At 43.1% G+C, this 15,501-nt stretch overlaps 1 protein-coding gene across 1 annotated transcript in view; it reads right to left on the reverse strand.

Annotated features, from left to right (window-relative positions):
* FAT2 (FAT atypical cadherin 2) overlaps positions 1–15,501 on the reverse strand; it is an 87,750-nt gene that overhangs the window by 47,234 nt on the left and 25,015 nt on the right. Inside the window, 4 exon segments of the mRNA XM_020964281.2 lie at positions 1,783–1,993; positions 7,383–7,661; positions 13,063–13,202; positions 13,711–13,921. Coding sequence (XP_020819940.1) covers positions 1,783–1,993; positions 7,383–7,661; positions 13,063–13,202; positions 13,711–13,921 — 841 coding nt within the window.

Raw genomic sequence — 15,501 nt, forward strand, 5'->3', positions numbered from 1 at the left:
ATCCATTCAGATCAACCTAATGTAATTTAATTAGACATATATTTGCTAAGTACCTATAATGTACTGAGCACCGTGGCTCAGTGAGGTCACTAGATGGTACAGTGGATACAGCACTGGGCCTGGAGTCAGGAAGACATGAGTTCATATCTGGCCTTAGGTACTTACTAGCTGTGTGACTCTGGGCAAGTCACTTAACCTCTATTTACCTCAGTTTCTTCAACTGTAAGATGGAGATAATAACAGCACTTACCTCCCAAGGCTGTTGTAAGGATCGAATGAAGTATTTGTAAACTATTTTAGCACAATACCTGGCATGTAGTAGGGCTGTATGAATGTTCATTTCCTTCCCACCACCCTTCCCCATGCTTGGTGCTAGGAGAAATACAAGGCTTATTAGAGAGACAGGACACAAACTTAGATAACCATCATGCCCACATATGGCAGTACCTATCATATGTGGGACAGGACGTGACAAGGGTATCATGGAAGTAAGAAAGCAAAGTGCTATGTGAAGTCCAAGGAGAAAAGATTGCTAAAGGATGAGGAAGTATCCAATAGGAGAAAAGAAAGAGGGTGGGTATTCTGAGCAGCAGCATAAGGAAAAGGTAGAGAATGGGAAGGGCCAGAGCATGTCAAGAGACAGAGCCACTGACTTTGGCTAGAGGGCAGGGTGAATGGAGAAGAGAAATAGGAAGTCGTTCTGGAAACGTCAAGGGCCACCAAACTGTGGAGGGCCTTGAATATCAGCATAAGGAATCTGACATTTACTTCTAGCACCCCCAGTGCCTGGCACAATTCCCTACAAAGAGTTGATATTTAATAATAAATCCTAAATGAACTAATTAATATTGAAAAACCAAGGCTGTCATGAATCTTTGCAGCAAAGATAGGACATTTGTTAGCGTGAAAATCATGACAACATAGGTATTTCAGAAGGAAAGGATTAAACATTTATATGGCACCTACTGAGTGCCAGGAAATATGCTAAATACTTTACAAATATTAACTCATTTAATCCTCACAACAACCTGAGAGGTAGGTGCTGTTGTTATTCTCCACTTACAGGTGAAGAAACTGAGACAAACAGAGGTTAAGTGACTTTGCTCAGGATCACACAGCTGGAAAGTCTGGAGCCAGATTTGAACTCGGGTCTTCATGATTCCAGGTCCAGTGCTTTATCCACTGCACCATCCTGCTGCCTACCTTTGGAAGAGCTCCAATGCATCTATGTGTATCTGCGAGTCCATGTTTTACACTTACATTTCAAATACATCAAGAATCTGTGATTCTGTGACTCTGTCAGTGTGGTATCCCCCCCCATCAAGGAAGTACATGATGCTTCTGAACTTATTTTGACTGATCCTTCAGACAACTGATACAGTGTCTGTCAACGGGTAACTGTCAACTCATAGCCTTTCCAGCCCTTTTGGCACCTACCAGGCCTTGTGTTCCACTCAAATAGCCTTCAAGAGCTCAGGGTTGCCTGCATGCCTACCTGTATGCACGTAAACCTGTGCCTACCTTCACGCTTCGAGGATTTGTGATTTTATTGGTGTAGGAGTATTAATTCAAGTCCCTGTGGGTACCGAAGACAGCCTTTGTGCTTTAATTTACCGTTGGCTCAGAAATTCATTGACTTGTTCAATTCTTGCTCTACTACCTGGGGCTCCCTTTTGCTCAAGGTAATTCTAGACTTGCTCTCAAGGCTAAGATTCTGAAGCAAGCCTTTGGCTGGTTCTCCGGCGATCCATCCACTTTCCAGCCTCCCACTAAGCCGCTCACCTGCCTGGAGAGAGTACTGAACTTGGCCATTAAATCCTCGGTCGACATCCAGAGCTCTGACCTGCAAGAGCTCTGTGCCAAGGGCGGCTGTGTTGGAAGCAGTTGCCTCATAGTGGAGCTGGGTGAAGCTAGGTGGGTGGAGGTTACAATCTTCTATTTGGATAGTCACCCATACAAAATTCCTCTTGATAGGTATTTCCTGATCCCGAACCTAGAAGTCCAAAGGAGGAGGATCAGATGTAATAGCAGGTAGCATAAGGAAAATCTCTTTCTGCTGGGCCACAAGAAAGAGAAGCAGGGAAATTAAAAAGGCTTTCCCTCTAAAAAGATATAAATAGACAACTGAAAGTATATATTACTAGAGAGAGAGATCAAAGGCTGGATAGAAACCACTTGCAAGAGCTCGTGATGCAAGCTGTCTCAAGGAGTTCTTGAAGTAGCAACGAACAAATCTTAAAGAGACTCTAAGTCAGAAAGTACCTAGTGAATTAGAGCTATTACAACTTGGTGAAAACTTGGATTAAATTAAGCAGTGATTGATAACAAAAGGTTAGTGACAAAAACTCTTATTTGTAGGTAGGCTTTTTTTTATTCCTTTAAAACTTACTTTGTGCATGTAATTTCTCTGTTTAGAAATCTTCAGTGGCTCACCATTGACTAACTGCCTTTTCCTAATGTTCAAGGCCTTCCATAATTTGTCTCCAGCCTCTCTTTCTAGTCTTACTTCCAGATTTTGTTCACCTTTGTGTATTCTATAATCCAGTTGAATTGTAGTATTTACCACCCCTGTTGTCCAATTGTTTCAGTCATGTCTGATTCTTTATGACCCTTTTAAGGGTTACCTTAGCAAAGATACTTTGGGGTGATTTGCCATTTTCTTCTCCAGCTTATTTTACAGAAGAGGAAACTGAGGCAAACAGAGTTAAGTGACTTGCCCAGGGTCACACAGCTAGTAAGTGTCTGAGGTCATTTTGAACTCAAGTCTTCCTGACTTCAGGCCCAAAGGTCTGGCCACATTTAACATCCCTTACCCTTTCTCACATTGCCTTATTCTATCTCTGTGCCTTTCCTCATGCTGTCTTCCACACCTGAGAAGGGGAGGGGGGTAAGGAGAGAGAATCTCCTCTCCTTATCTTAGTCTCTAAATTCTACGTCCAATATTTAATTGTCCAATATTCCAACTCTGACATTGTATGTTTCTATGTTAAAAAAGAAAAGAGAAGCAGATCAGAACCATTTGCATTTGACTTTGAAATATAGTCAGAGGTAGTCTGACTTTTGGTTTAAAAGACTGGTCTTGCTTTCCTCATGTAACAACAGCTTGACACTGTATGTGTTGAATGCACTGAGGGAGAAGAGAGCAAAGTCTGTGATTCCATGGGAACTTCTGTTGGGGACTGATACAGTTCAGGCTTTGGAAGTTTGGGGGTGGGGGAAGCGGGGGGTTACAGATAGACTGTTGCCTAGCAGAAATCCTGGTTTTCCATGTGGCTTTTTTTTCATGTCTCTATGTAGATCTGTAAGTTGGCTCACAAGTTTCATTCTTGCTATTTCTTTCTCTCAAAGAGATTAAAAAAGAAAGGTATTTCAAGCTGGAAGAAACTTTACAGATCATCTATTTCCACCTCCTAACTTTGTAGATGAGAAAACTGAAGCCCAAAGCTGGTTGTTGGGAAGGAGGGTGGGCAAGAGTGGTAACAGACCCATGATTCAAGCCCAGGTCTTTTGACTCAGATCTCATGATCTTTCCATTACATTCTGCTGCTTCGAGGCTTAGAAGGTTTAGGATGAGGGTTGTGACAGCTCTGCGTCCCATCTGCCATACGCTGAATGTCTTTGATGCTAAAAGTTCTTCTTGTTATTGTTCAGTTGGGTCCAACTCTTATGATCCCATTTGGAGTTTTCTTGGCAAAGATACTAGAGTGGTTTGCCATTTCTTCATTTTACAAATGAGGTAACACAGAGTTAAGTGACTTGCCCAGGGTGACACAGCTAATAAGTGTCTACGCCAGATTTGAACTCAGGAAGATGAGCCTTTCTGACGTCAGACCCAGTGCTCTATCCACTGCACCACCTAGCTGCTTCATACGAGAGGAGACCCAACCAAATAAGCTATCAGCCATGATGGATTCTTAGAGCTAGAGAACTGGAAATTTAAGGTACTTTACTGGAAGTTTAAGGCAGTTTAAGGGATAGACACTGTTGTCACCACTGCCTAAACAATCTTGTTCCTAGGGGTAAAAATGCTAAAACTATTGAAATTTTGTAAGAAACTTGGGCACGTCAGAAAAAAAATGGTCAAAAGGCAATCATCATTTGGCCTGCTAGATTGTTAGGCATCTATTTTTAGTCATCATAGCCTAAATGCAGAAGCATAGCTCTACAATGCTGGAGCTGCATTTGGGGTCACTTCCAGACAAAAAACTATGACATGGGCTAGCCCCTAGAGTAAGGAACACCTCAAAGTCAGAGTCCATTGGAAATACTTAGAAGGCCTTTGATGCAGAAAGATAAGGGCATGTTTAGATCTGGTCACTTCTTTTTCTCTTGTTTCCTGGGTCCCTTATCTCATATATAGACCACAACATCCCCAGCCTGTCCCCCAGAGTACAGGAACAGATATGCAATATGATGTAATATAGCAGTTCTCAATGTGTGCTCTGGGGGTTCCCCAGGATTGTTTCAGGGGGTCCATAAGGTCAAAACTATTTTTATAATACTAATATATTTTAATTTCTAATACCATAAATATTGAGAGATATAGCTTATATAAGCAAAAGCTAGTTGGAAGATCCTCAATAATCTTAAAGAATGTGAAGGGGGTCCTGAAATAAAAAAGTTTGAGAACCACTAACGTAATGGAAAAAGTACTGGCTTTGGAGTTGAAATCAAGCTCTGTTACTAATTATCTATTTGAACTTGGGCAAATTACTACTCTTCTCTGGGCCGTAGTGTCTTCATTTGTCAAATGTGGGGGTTGGGCAAGATGACTTCTAAGGTCCCTTTTGGGCAACTGGATGTCCGAGTGGGTAGAGTGCTGGGCCTGGAGTCAGAAGGACCTGAATTCAAATCCGGCCTCAGATACTTACTAGCTGTGTGACTCTAGGTAAGTCACTTATTCTCTATTTGCCTTAATCCACTGGAGATGGAAATGTAAACCACTCCAGTATCTTTGCCAAGAAAACCGCACGGATAGCATTGGTGTGATATGATCCGTGGGGTCCTGAAGAGTCAGACGTGACTGAGCCACAAAGGCTCTAGTTCTAAATCCTATGAGAAAGCCTCTCTTCACTCAATACCCAGCGTAGGTGGCATGTCTTTCATGAAGTGTTTTCCCTGCTTCTCCCAGCTAGAAGTGACTTCTCAGACTCAGAATTTTCTTGGGCCCTCCCCTCAGCACTTCTCGTATGGCATCTTATTTGTGTGCACGCCTCATCCCATTATTATACTGCAAGCTCCCTGAAGGCAGGATCTATTCCTTATTTAAGACAGTGCCATGTACCTTTCATCAATCTTGATGGAATTTCTGTTACTTTTATAAATATGGTAATTAATGATCGCTACAGAGGCAGTAGAGCGTAGCAGGTAAGAGAGCGAGCCTCAGATCCAGGGGGACCTGAGTGTAAGTTGTACCTCTGACACATTTGACCTCCATTGGTAGAGGGAGTTTCTTATCCCAGTGAAACCACACGTCTAGTCACCCTCCTTCTCCTCTCCCTACGCTCAGTTGTTTTAATAGTTCTGCTCTTACATAAAAAGCTGTCAACACACTGACTACAACCATATAAAATATAAAGGAGAGAGAGAGAGGGAGAGAGAGAGAGAGAGAGAGGGAGAGAGAGAGAGAGAGAGAGAGAGAGAGAGAGAGAGAGAGAGAGAGAGAGAGGAGAGAGAGAGAGAGAGGAGAAGGAGGAGGAGGAGAGAGAGAGAGGGAGAAAGAGAGAGAGAGAGAGAGAGAGAGAGAGGGAGAGAGAGAGAGGAGAAGGAGGAGGAGGAGGAGAGAGAGAGAGAGGGAGAAAGAGAGAGAGAGAGAGAGGGAGAGAGAGGAGAGAGAGAGAGAGAGAGAGAGAGAGAGAGGAGAGAGGGAGAGAGAGAGAGGGAGAGAGAGAGAGAGAGAGAGAGAGAGAGAGAGAGAGAGAGAGAGAGAGAGAGAGAGAGAGAGAGAGAACTTTATAAGTATGCAGATGGGAAAAGGACCAAAAGGGCAAAAAATTGTTACTGACATTGTTTTGATAAAAGTTATTATATTAGTATTTTCCCAACTAAAATTGAAAAAGTTTAGTTTTTATTATTTTACTTGAAGATTAACTCCATTTTCTGTTTGCTTATTTGTAGAGAATATCGATAAGTTTAAAAACAAAATTTAACTTTAAAAATCTAAATAAAAATATGATTTTTTTTTTTAATTTTAAGAAGTAGAAATGTGCTATGATATCTGGTTATATCTGTCCACCTTGTGGTGATTTATCCAAATTGCAGTTATGGTGACTTGGAGAAAACCGGAACATTTGTCTTTGTATACCTTAATCTACGCAATGACAGCAAACATTATAACGTCTTAGAATCCCCAGAGTCTTTTTTTCTCTTCTTCAGAGGGGACATTCTGGGGGGCTAAGGCTGAGTCTGTTTCACTTGATATAAACAATAGTAGACATTAATAATAGCTAGCCTAATGGGTAGTGCTCAGGCCCGAGAGTGAGGCAGAGTTTAAATGGGGCCTCAGACACTTACTGACCCTGGGCAAGTTACTTAACTCTGATTGCCTCCAAAATAAATAATAAATAAACAAACAAACAAACAAACAAATCAATAAACAAGAGCTCAAATTTATATAGCACTTTAAGGTTTGCAAAGCGCTTTACAACTATTACCTCATTTGATCCTCACAACAACCCCAGAAGATAGGTGTTATTATTATTCCTAATTTACAGATAAGGAAACTGAAGTAGGCAGAGGTTAAATGACTTGCCCAGAGTCACACAGCCAGTAAGTATCTGAATCTGAACTCAGATTTTCTTGATTCCTGGCCCGGCACTCTATCTACTCTGCCACCTAGCTGCCTGAGAATAAATCTTTGTAGACAATAGATTTCCCTGCTTTTCAAGGAGGCTTATGTTCTGGTCTTCAGCTTAATGAGTAAACCGTTACTTTCTTTATGAAAATTAAAGGTCACCTTTCCAAGACCCACTGCCTTGAACTGAGCCTGGGTTAGGGCTCTGGGCTCAAATGTTCCAGGTTCTACTATTCACCTCAAAGTCAGGATGGTATAGAAAGAGAAGCGAACTGTGGGGCAGAAGACCTAGCCCCCATCCTCACTCCACCAATAATTCATCATTTTACCTCTCTGTGCCTCAGTTTCCTCATGACTAAAATGAGGACAATTGTACCTATTCTTCCACTCTCATAGAGATGGCATAAGGATTAACATAAGGAGGTAACAGATGTGAAAACACTTTGCAAAGCATAAAGTAGTTTAGCAAAATAATGGATCATTATATTATTGTTATTATTATATTCATTGCTCTTATCAGTAAACACATCCTTCAGGGGTCAACAGTTCCTTCAAGGCTCCATCTAGTTGTACTTCCCAGGGGACTCACCATGATAGTCAGGACGTGGCGGCTAAGCCCTGAGCCCAGATCCAGTTTTCCCACAGTCACCAGTGAGCCGCTGCTTGGATCAAGCTGGAAAAACTTGGTACTGCGGGTGTCCACACTTCCCTGGATTGTGTAGACAAGGCTCTTGCCCTTGTCCTGGTCTGTGGCCTGGACTCGGAGGAGCTCTAACCCAGGAGGAGTGTCTTGGGGTACTTTCACCTCATACTGAGCTTCCAGGAACTGAGGTCGATGCTGGTTAATGCCGATCAGGTGTATAAAGACCTGTGAAATTCAAGGTGGGGGAAGAAATAGAGACAAATACTCATTAAAGAATCTTAGGAGCCAAGAGAGACTTTACACAGTTTCTAACCCAGCCTCCCAGCCAATGCAGGAATCTCCCCGTGGCATCCCAGGGATCAGAGATCAACAAATTCAATCCCTGCTTCAGCAGGAATCTACTCTATAATGTGAATGTTTCCGGTCATTAGAAAAGTTTTCCTCATTTTGAGCAGAAATCTGTGTCTGCATTGTCTACCCTTTCCTCCTAAGGCTGAGTAAAATAAGGCTGATCCTTCTTCCACATGACAGCCCTTGGGATACCTGAAGACAGCCGCCATGTTCCCCACACAATTTCTCTTCACCTTGCTAAACATTCTCAGTTACCTCCTGCAATATGGTATCCAATCTCCTCGCTATCTGGGTCATATTCCTCTGGACATGCCAGAGCTCTTCATAAAATATGTCACTCAGGACTAAACGTACTGCATCGAAGATATGGCAGCCTGGCCGGACCACTATGTCCCTTTCTGTGGACACCATGCCTCTATTAATGCTGCCTATTAATTGATTTTTTTTGGCTGCCATGCCACACTGTTGACTCAAATTTAATTAATAATAATAGCTAACATTTACATAGAATTTACCCTGTGCCTGGCACTGTGCACTTTGCAATTTTATCTCATTTGATCCCTACAACAACCTGTAGAGGAAAAATGTTGTTATTGTCTCCATTTTACAGATGAGGAAACTGAGGCAAACAGAGGTTAAGTGAATTGCCCAGGGTCACACAGCCAAAAGTATCTGAGGCCAGATTTGAACGCAAGTCTTCCTGACTCCAGGCCCAGCATTCCATCTACTATGCCACCTAGCTGCCCAAGAGTTGGCAGTCCAGCAATCCAGATTTTTTTCATATACATCTCCTGTCTACTACTCACCCAGTAGATTTTTTGAACCCAGATAAGGACATTGCATTTGTCCCTATTAAATTCCATCTCATCAAGTTTGATCTATCACTTAGAATTGATCATTTGATCTCTCAGGAGGCCAGATCTATCATCCAATGTGTTAGCTATCACTCCCAGCTTCACGTATGTAATCTGTGAATCTGATAAGCACGCTATCTTTGCTTTTATTCCAAATCATTGATAAAAATGCTTGAGAACACACGGGCAAAGACAGATCCTCAGCAAGTGACCTAACTTCTACCTGCCTTGACTTCCTCAACTGTAAAATGAGGATAATAATAGCACCTACATTGCAGGGTTCTTGTGAGGATCAAATAAGATAATACTCATAAGAAGCACCTGGTGCATAGCAGGTGCTACATTAATGATTATTCCCTTTCTTTCCCTTGGGACACACCGCTAGAGACCTCCCTCTGACATAATACATTTACACTCAGGTGGAAATGACTAATAGTTACTTAATGTGTGAGATAGCCTACCCAGAAAAACTGGTGTTTTAATGGGGAACAAAGCCTTCCCCCAAAAAGAAAGAATATCTAGTTGTAATAATAATAATAATAGTTAATATTTATATAGCTTGTTGACATCTACAAAGTGTTTTACAAATATTCTTTCCTTTTATCCTCAGAACAATCCTGGGAGACAGGTGCTATTATTATCATCTTCATTTGAAGATGAGGAAATTGAAGCAGACTGAAATTAAGTGACTTGCCCCAGGTCGCACAGCTAATAAGTGTCTCAGGTCAAATTTGAATTCAGGGTCTTTCCGATTCCAGGTACAGTGCTTGATCCACTGTGCCACGCAGCTGCCTCTAAGATTCTCTCTTTAAGAAATTCTGGGAGAATTTTATGGGTCAGTGGCAGGGCAATAGAGACTATATTTTAGGGGATGCAGGATTATTCTCTTTTACCCCTTCAGATCATGGGGCCCAGTTGGCCTGCCTTTAGGGTCAATTCTAATGGCCAGGAAGTTAACGTGACCTCAGACTACATGACCAGCACAGTCTGTGGAATGAGGGAGGTATACCCACTGTACTCTGCCCTGCTCACCACACCTCGAATTCATCGTTCAGTTCTTAGTACTACGTTTTAGGAAATGCATTTTGTAAGTTGAAGAACATTCTTGGAAGGGGTGAAGAGGATCACAAGGGGCCTAGAGACTCAGACATATGCCCATAACCCAGTGAAGCAAATAGAAAGATTTAGCTTTAACAACAAAAGGCTTAAGAGAAACGTGGTTGGTGTCTTCCCCTATCTGAAGGGCTGTACTTTAGGGATTATAGATTTAGAACTAGAAGGGACCTTAGAGGTCACTGAGTCCAATTCCATTGTTTTGGAGTTGTTTTTACAACATGGCTAGCTAAGTGGTCGAGTCAGAAATCAAATCCCGGCTTACTGACACCACTCTTCCTGCCATACCATGCAGCCTCTCATCCAACCTTAGACTTGTCTTGTTCAGCCCTGGAGGACAGAACTAGCAACACTAGGTAGAAGTGGAATCAAAGCAGATTTCCATTTCATACGAAAACAAAAACCAAAACCAAACTTCCCAATTTTGGGAATTGGTCCTGAAGTAGAATGGGCTGACTCAGGAGAAAGAGAGCTTCTCATCTCTAGAGGTCTTCAAATAAAAGCTGGATGACTGCATGCTAGGGATTTTGTAAAGGGTTCATGATCAAATGTGGTTTGAGCTAGATGACCTAGCTTGGGTCACAGGGAGCTGGTGGCACAGTGGATAGAACTTTAGACCTGGAGTCAGGAAGACCTGCGTCCAAATCTGGAGTCAGACACTTACTGGCTGTGGGACCCTGAGCAAGTCATTTAACTTCTGTTTGCCTCAGTTTCCTCATCTGTAAATTGCAGGTAATAATAGTACCCACCTCCCAGAGTTGTTATGAGGATGAAATGAGATAATATTTATAAAACACTCAACATAATGCCTGGCTCACAGAAAGCAGGTACTATGTAAATGCTAGCTATGATGATGATGCTGATGCTGCTGCTGCTGCTGCTGATGATGATGATTTCTGAGGTCCCCACTAGCACTAAGATTCTATGGTCTCTAGTCCACAATACATTCTAAATGGATATACAGCTATGGGTGAGAGACATAGATGGAACCCCAAGAGAATATGGAACCACAAGATGCTCCCAAATTGTCTAAGAGAGAAATAAGAATCATGAAAGCAGAGTTTAGGGCCTGCACAGCAGAAACTGGGCAGTTAGGTGGCACAGTGGACAGAGTGCTGGGCCTTGAGTCAGGAAGACTCAGCTTACTGAGTGCAAATCTGGCCTCAGACACTTACCAGCTGAGTGATCCTGGGCAAGTTATTTAACCCTAATTTGCCTCAATTTCCTCATCTGTATAATGAACTGGAAAAGGAAATGACAAACCAATCCAGTATCTTTTCCAAGAAAACCCTGAATGGGGTCACAAAGAGTTAGACACAACTGAGATAACGGAACAACAGCAAAAATTATTGGTAGAATAGAAAAACTTGAATCTACAATGGGAAAGACAGAGAGAGAGAGAGAGAGAAAGAGAGAGAGAGAGAGAGAGAGAGAGAGAGGAGAGAGAGAGAGAGAGAGAGAGAGAGAGAGAAAGAACAGTAAAACAAATAGAAAAACAAGAAAAACAAATAGAAGGACAACGTGGAAGAAAAGATACAAAAAAGCAGTAACATTAAAAGAAAAAAAATTTTTATATGGGATGGCTCTCTGGGAGGAGAGGGATATTGAAGAAAATTTTGGCATTATATTGTTTAAAAAGATCTTTCAGAAATTATTTTAAGGTTCGAGAAGTCCAATTTTCAGTCCATCCTTCCCACTCCCCACTTACTCAGGGGCTGAGGAAGACCCTTGGTGGCATATTCATGAAAATGTGGACAGTGGATATTGCTGTGGGTTTTAACAATGCAAATGACGCCCAAATCAGCATCCAACTTAGTACTTTTGCAATAGAGTTTTAACAGTGAGGAGGGGTCTAGTGCATAACAGAATGATACCTTTATCCACACTTCGGCCTACAATTTCTCTTAAAGGAAATGCTCCTTCTTAGCAGAAAAACTTCTTAGTGAGAAGGTGCTCAATAAATACTGATTGATTAAGCGAAGGTGGAACAGAAAAAGGGAGAAGAGCAGTAGTAGGAGGAAGATAAGTGAGAATCAGTCGGTAAACACTTAAGTGCTTTCTATGTGCCAGGCTTTGAGGCAAGCTCTAGGGATTAAAAGGAAGGTAAAAGACAATTCCAGCTCTCAAGAAGCTCAGTCTAATGAGGGAGACAACATGAAAACAACTATGTATAGACAAGATATACACAAGGTATGATAACATAATATAATAATAAGACATTATAACAATATATACAAGAAATAATTAACAGAGGAGAGGCATTAGAATTAAGAAAGATGGGGAAAACCTTCCTACAGAAGGGGGGACTTTAGCTAGGAACTGAAGGAAGCTAGGAGGTAGAGACGAAAAAGAGAATTGCAGGCATGAGGGACAGCCAGAGAAAACACCCAGAGTTGGGAAACGGAGCATTTTGTCTGAGGAAGAGCAAGGAGGCTGGTGTCACTGGATCAAAGAGGAAGAGGAGTCTAAAGAATAAGAAGACTGAATACGTAGGGCAGGGGGATGCCCAGGGACAGATTACGGTGGCAGCGTCAGAGGGGAGAAGAGAGAATATTGAGAGATGTTGCAAAGATAAAATTGACAGGCCTTGGCAACAGATTGAATATGGGAGGGGTGAGAGAGGGTGAAGGGTCAAGGATGACGCCCAGGCTGTGCGTGTGGGGGACTAGGAGGACGGTGGCACCCTTGACAATGATAGGGAAGTTTGAAAAAGGGGAGATTTGGGGGGAAAGATAATGAGCTTGGTCCTGGATATGTTGAGTTTAAGATGGTGCAGGATGCCCAGTCTGAGATGTCCAATGGGCAGCTGGAGAAAAGAAAAAGAGTGAAGGGGAAGAGAAGCAGTAGAGGCGAGATGAGAAGAAATTAAGGGAGACAAAAGAAGAAAGGGAGGAAGGAAGAAGTGAGAGGAGAAGCAAAAGGAAGATGATGACAGGATCAGAAGATCACAGATTTAGAGCTGGAAGGAGTCCTAGAGTCCCTCAAGTCCAGTACCCTAATTCTACCAATGAGGAAACTGAGGCCCAGTGAGGTTAAGCAACTTGCCCATGGTCACACAGCTAGAAAAGGCCTGAGGCAGGATTGGACCTCCAAGTCCAGTACTTCATCCACTGCAAAGTGTGATGAAGAAGGGGGGGGGGAAGGAGAAGAAAAAAGGAACAAGAGATATCAAAGGGAGAGGGAAAAAAAGAGGAGAAGATGATTGAGAGAAGGAGGCAGGATGAGAGGAAGGTGGGGTGGGGGATGGAGGAGGAATAGAAGAAAGGATTACCCAGCTCTGCCCGTCAAGGGACCCGGCCAGCTCTCACCTGGGTGGTGATCGTGCGGGTGCCATCCGTCACCTCCACTGTCAGGTTATAGCTTGCCTTCCTCCTGGAGTCCAGGCGCCTGGCAATGACCATGCTGCCCGTGGTCATCTCGATATCAAAGTCCATGTCCTCGTCACCACCTAGGTGTAAGGAGGGAGTGGGGAGTGAGACAGAAATAAGATCCACAGACTCTGGTCAAGGAAGAATTAGGCTCCTCACTCCCGCAGGACTCCGGCCAAGCAGCCCCAAGGGGTGTGTGTGTGTGTGTGTGTGTGTGTGTGTGTTTTGTTGTAAAGATGTGGAAGTAGGGAGTAGAGTAAGAAAAAGGAGGGCAGACAATCTTTAGAGATTCTAAGTGCTCCCAAGGAAGCATTGCAATACCTAAGTGCCCTTCCCAGAAGTCCAGAAAGCAGCAAGTTTATCCTGTAAAACGACTCAATTGATACTGCAATAATGGGATGGGGAGAAGTCAAACTCACTGACATCCCTTGGGGACGAGAGAGACAAATCCCTCCCTCCCAACCCCCAAACCTATGGAGGCCTTCCCTTAATGGAGTTAGTTCAGCTGTACCTGGAATGGGATAGAGAGAAGTGTCCCCAAGAAGTTTGGGGCTAGCCTGTAGAAAAGAGGCCCAGACCCCCGCTCACCAGAGATGTTGAACCACAGCAGGCCAGGTGGGTCCTCAACACTGACCATGCCCACCATGTGGTTCACAGGGTCAGTCTCCATGGCGGCAAAGTTGTAGTGGAGCTCATCAAAGGCCCACAGCTTTCCTGAAGGGCTGGGCCGAGGAATCCACTCTATATGCAGTCTGACGCTGGAGGAACGTGGGGGCTGCCCCCTGTCTACTGCCTGGATCTGTAAATCGAACCATCAATCAATCAACAAATGTTTATTAGAGCCCCTGTTATATGCCAGGTGTGGGGGATATGAGTTCAAAGGATAGAAAAATCCCTAATTGAAGAGAGCTCACATTCTAATCGGGGAGACAAGAAGACTATATAAAATACATAAATAACAAATGCAAAAATATAGACAAGGCAGTTGGGGAAGGAGGGGATTAGCCCTTGGAGGGGGTGGGGATCAGCAAAGGCAGGCTTCTTGCAGAAGATGGTGCAATAGTTGTATCATAAAGAAAAAGAGGTTCTCTGTGAGGCAGAGGGACAGAAGAAGTGCGTTCCAGGCATGTGACCAGCCTGTGCAAAGGCACGGAGATGGAGTGTTACCGGTCAGTTTGCCTTCAGTGTAGAGTGCAGGAAGGGGAGTAATGTTCAGTGAGGCTAGAAGGGGTAAGGCTTTAACAGCTAAACAAAGGAGTTTATGGTTTGTTTATTTTTCCTACAGGCAATAGGAAGCCACTGGAGTTGACTGAGTATGAGAGAGAAAGAAAATAACCAGAACCTACTGGGAAGGCCTTGGAACTAATGATGGAGGTTAGGGGGAACCCCTCAGGGAGAGTGAGAGCCCCTATGGCTCTGTCTAATCGTGACACCCAAGACCCCTGGTTTTTCTCTCTCAGTTTCCTTATCTATAACATGTGACCAATCACTAATTGAATGGATTATTATTCTCTAGAAGAATGTCAGAGCAGCTGAAAAAACCAGGTATCTGCAACACCCCTCAACCTTCAATACCAGATTGACTTTTATTCAGATCTTTGATCCTTTAATTTCTTCTTATTTTCCCAGTCTATCAAGCCTGATCTGACCTTACTGTCCTCTATAACCAGTCTTTACCCTTTGGTCAGCTATTTCAATAAGGACTCCTCTTCCACCCTTGAATCTCTTGACCCTTGACCTCCTGCCTTTTTCATTTTTAATCTTCAAACCTGGGAAATTCCAGTCACCAGACTCCTACACTCCGTCTTTTGAGGTGGGGAATACTGATAGAGTCATTCATAAAATAGTACTTGCCTAATCCACTAGAAACGGATGCTGTCGAACCTCAACTGGCCTCTCACTGTTGTACAATTATATTTTTGTTCATCTCTTATTGACTCTATCACATTTCTACCCCCAAAGTTCCAAGCCTCCTCTTCCTCCCCAAGCCCCCTAAAGCTGCCCACTTCATTCCTTTCCCCTTCACTCTCATCAGAATACTTCAACAAATACTCTACTAATAGGTAAGACATCTGAATTGATCTTCTTCAACTTGTTTCCTTTCATTCTCATAATTCTCAGAGTTCTCTCCTTCCATCAAGTTTCAGAGGCTAAGGTAGAATCTCATTTTGCAGGCCCACAGGGGTGAACCAACTTGTCAAAGGCTACACAGGGAGTGGTGAGTGGCAGAACTGGAATTCAAACTCAGGTCCTGAGATGCAGTTAGACATTCTTTCTACTCTGCCACAATGGTATCCCCTGAAGCACCCTCCCTCCTGTCTGTTCTGTGACCTTTCCCTCTCCTTTGCATCTTCAATCTCTCCTTCCCTGCTGGATCCT

The sequence above is a fragment of the Phascolarctos cinereus genome, unplaced genomic scaffold, assembly GCF_003287225.1.
Source record: "Phascolarctos cinereus isolate Bilbo 61053 unplaced genomic scaffold, phaCin_HiC Scaffold_2;HRSCAF=192, whole genome shotgun sequence".
NCBI classification, from domain to species: domain Eukaryota; kingdom Metazoa; phylum Chordata; class Mammalia; order Diprotodontia; family Phascolarctidae; genus Phascolarctos; species Phascolarctos cinereus.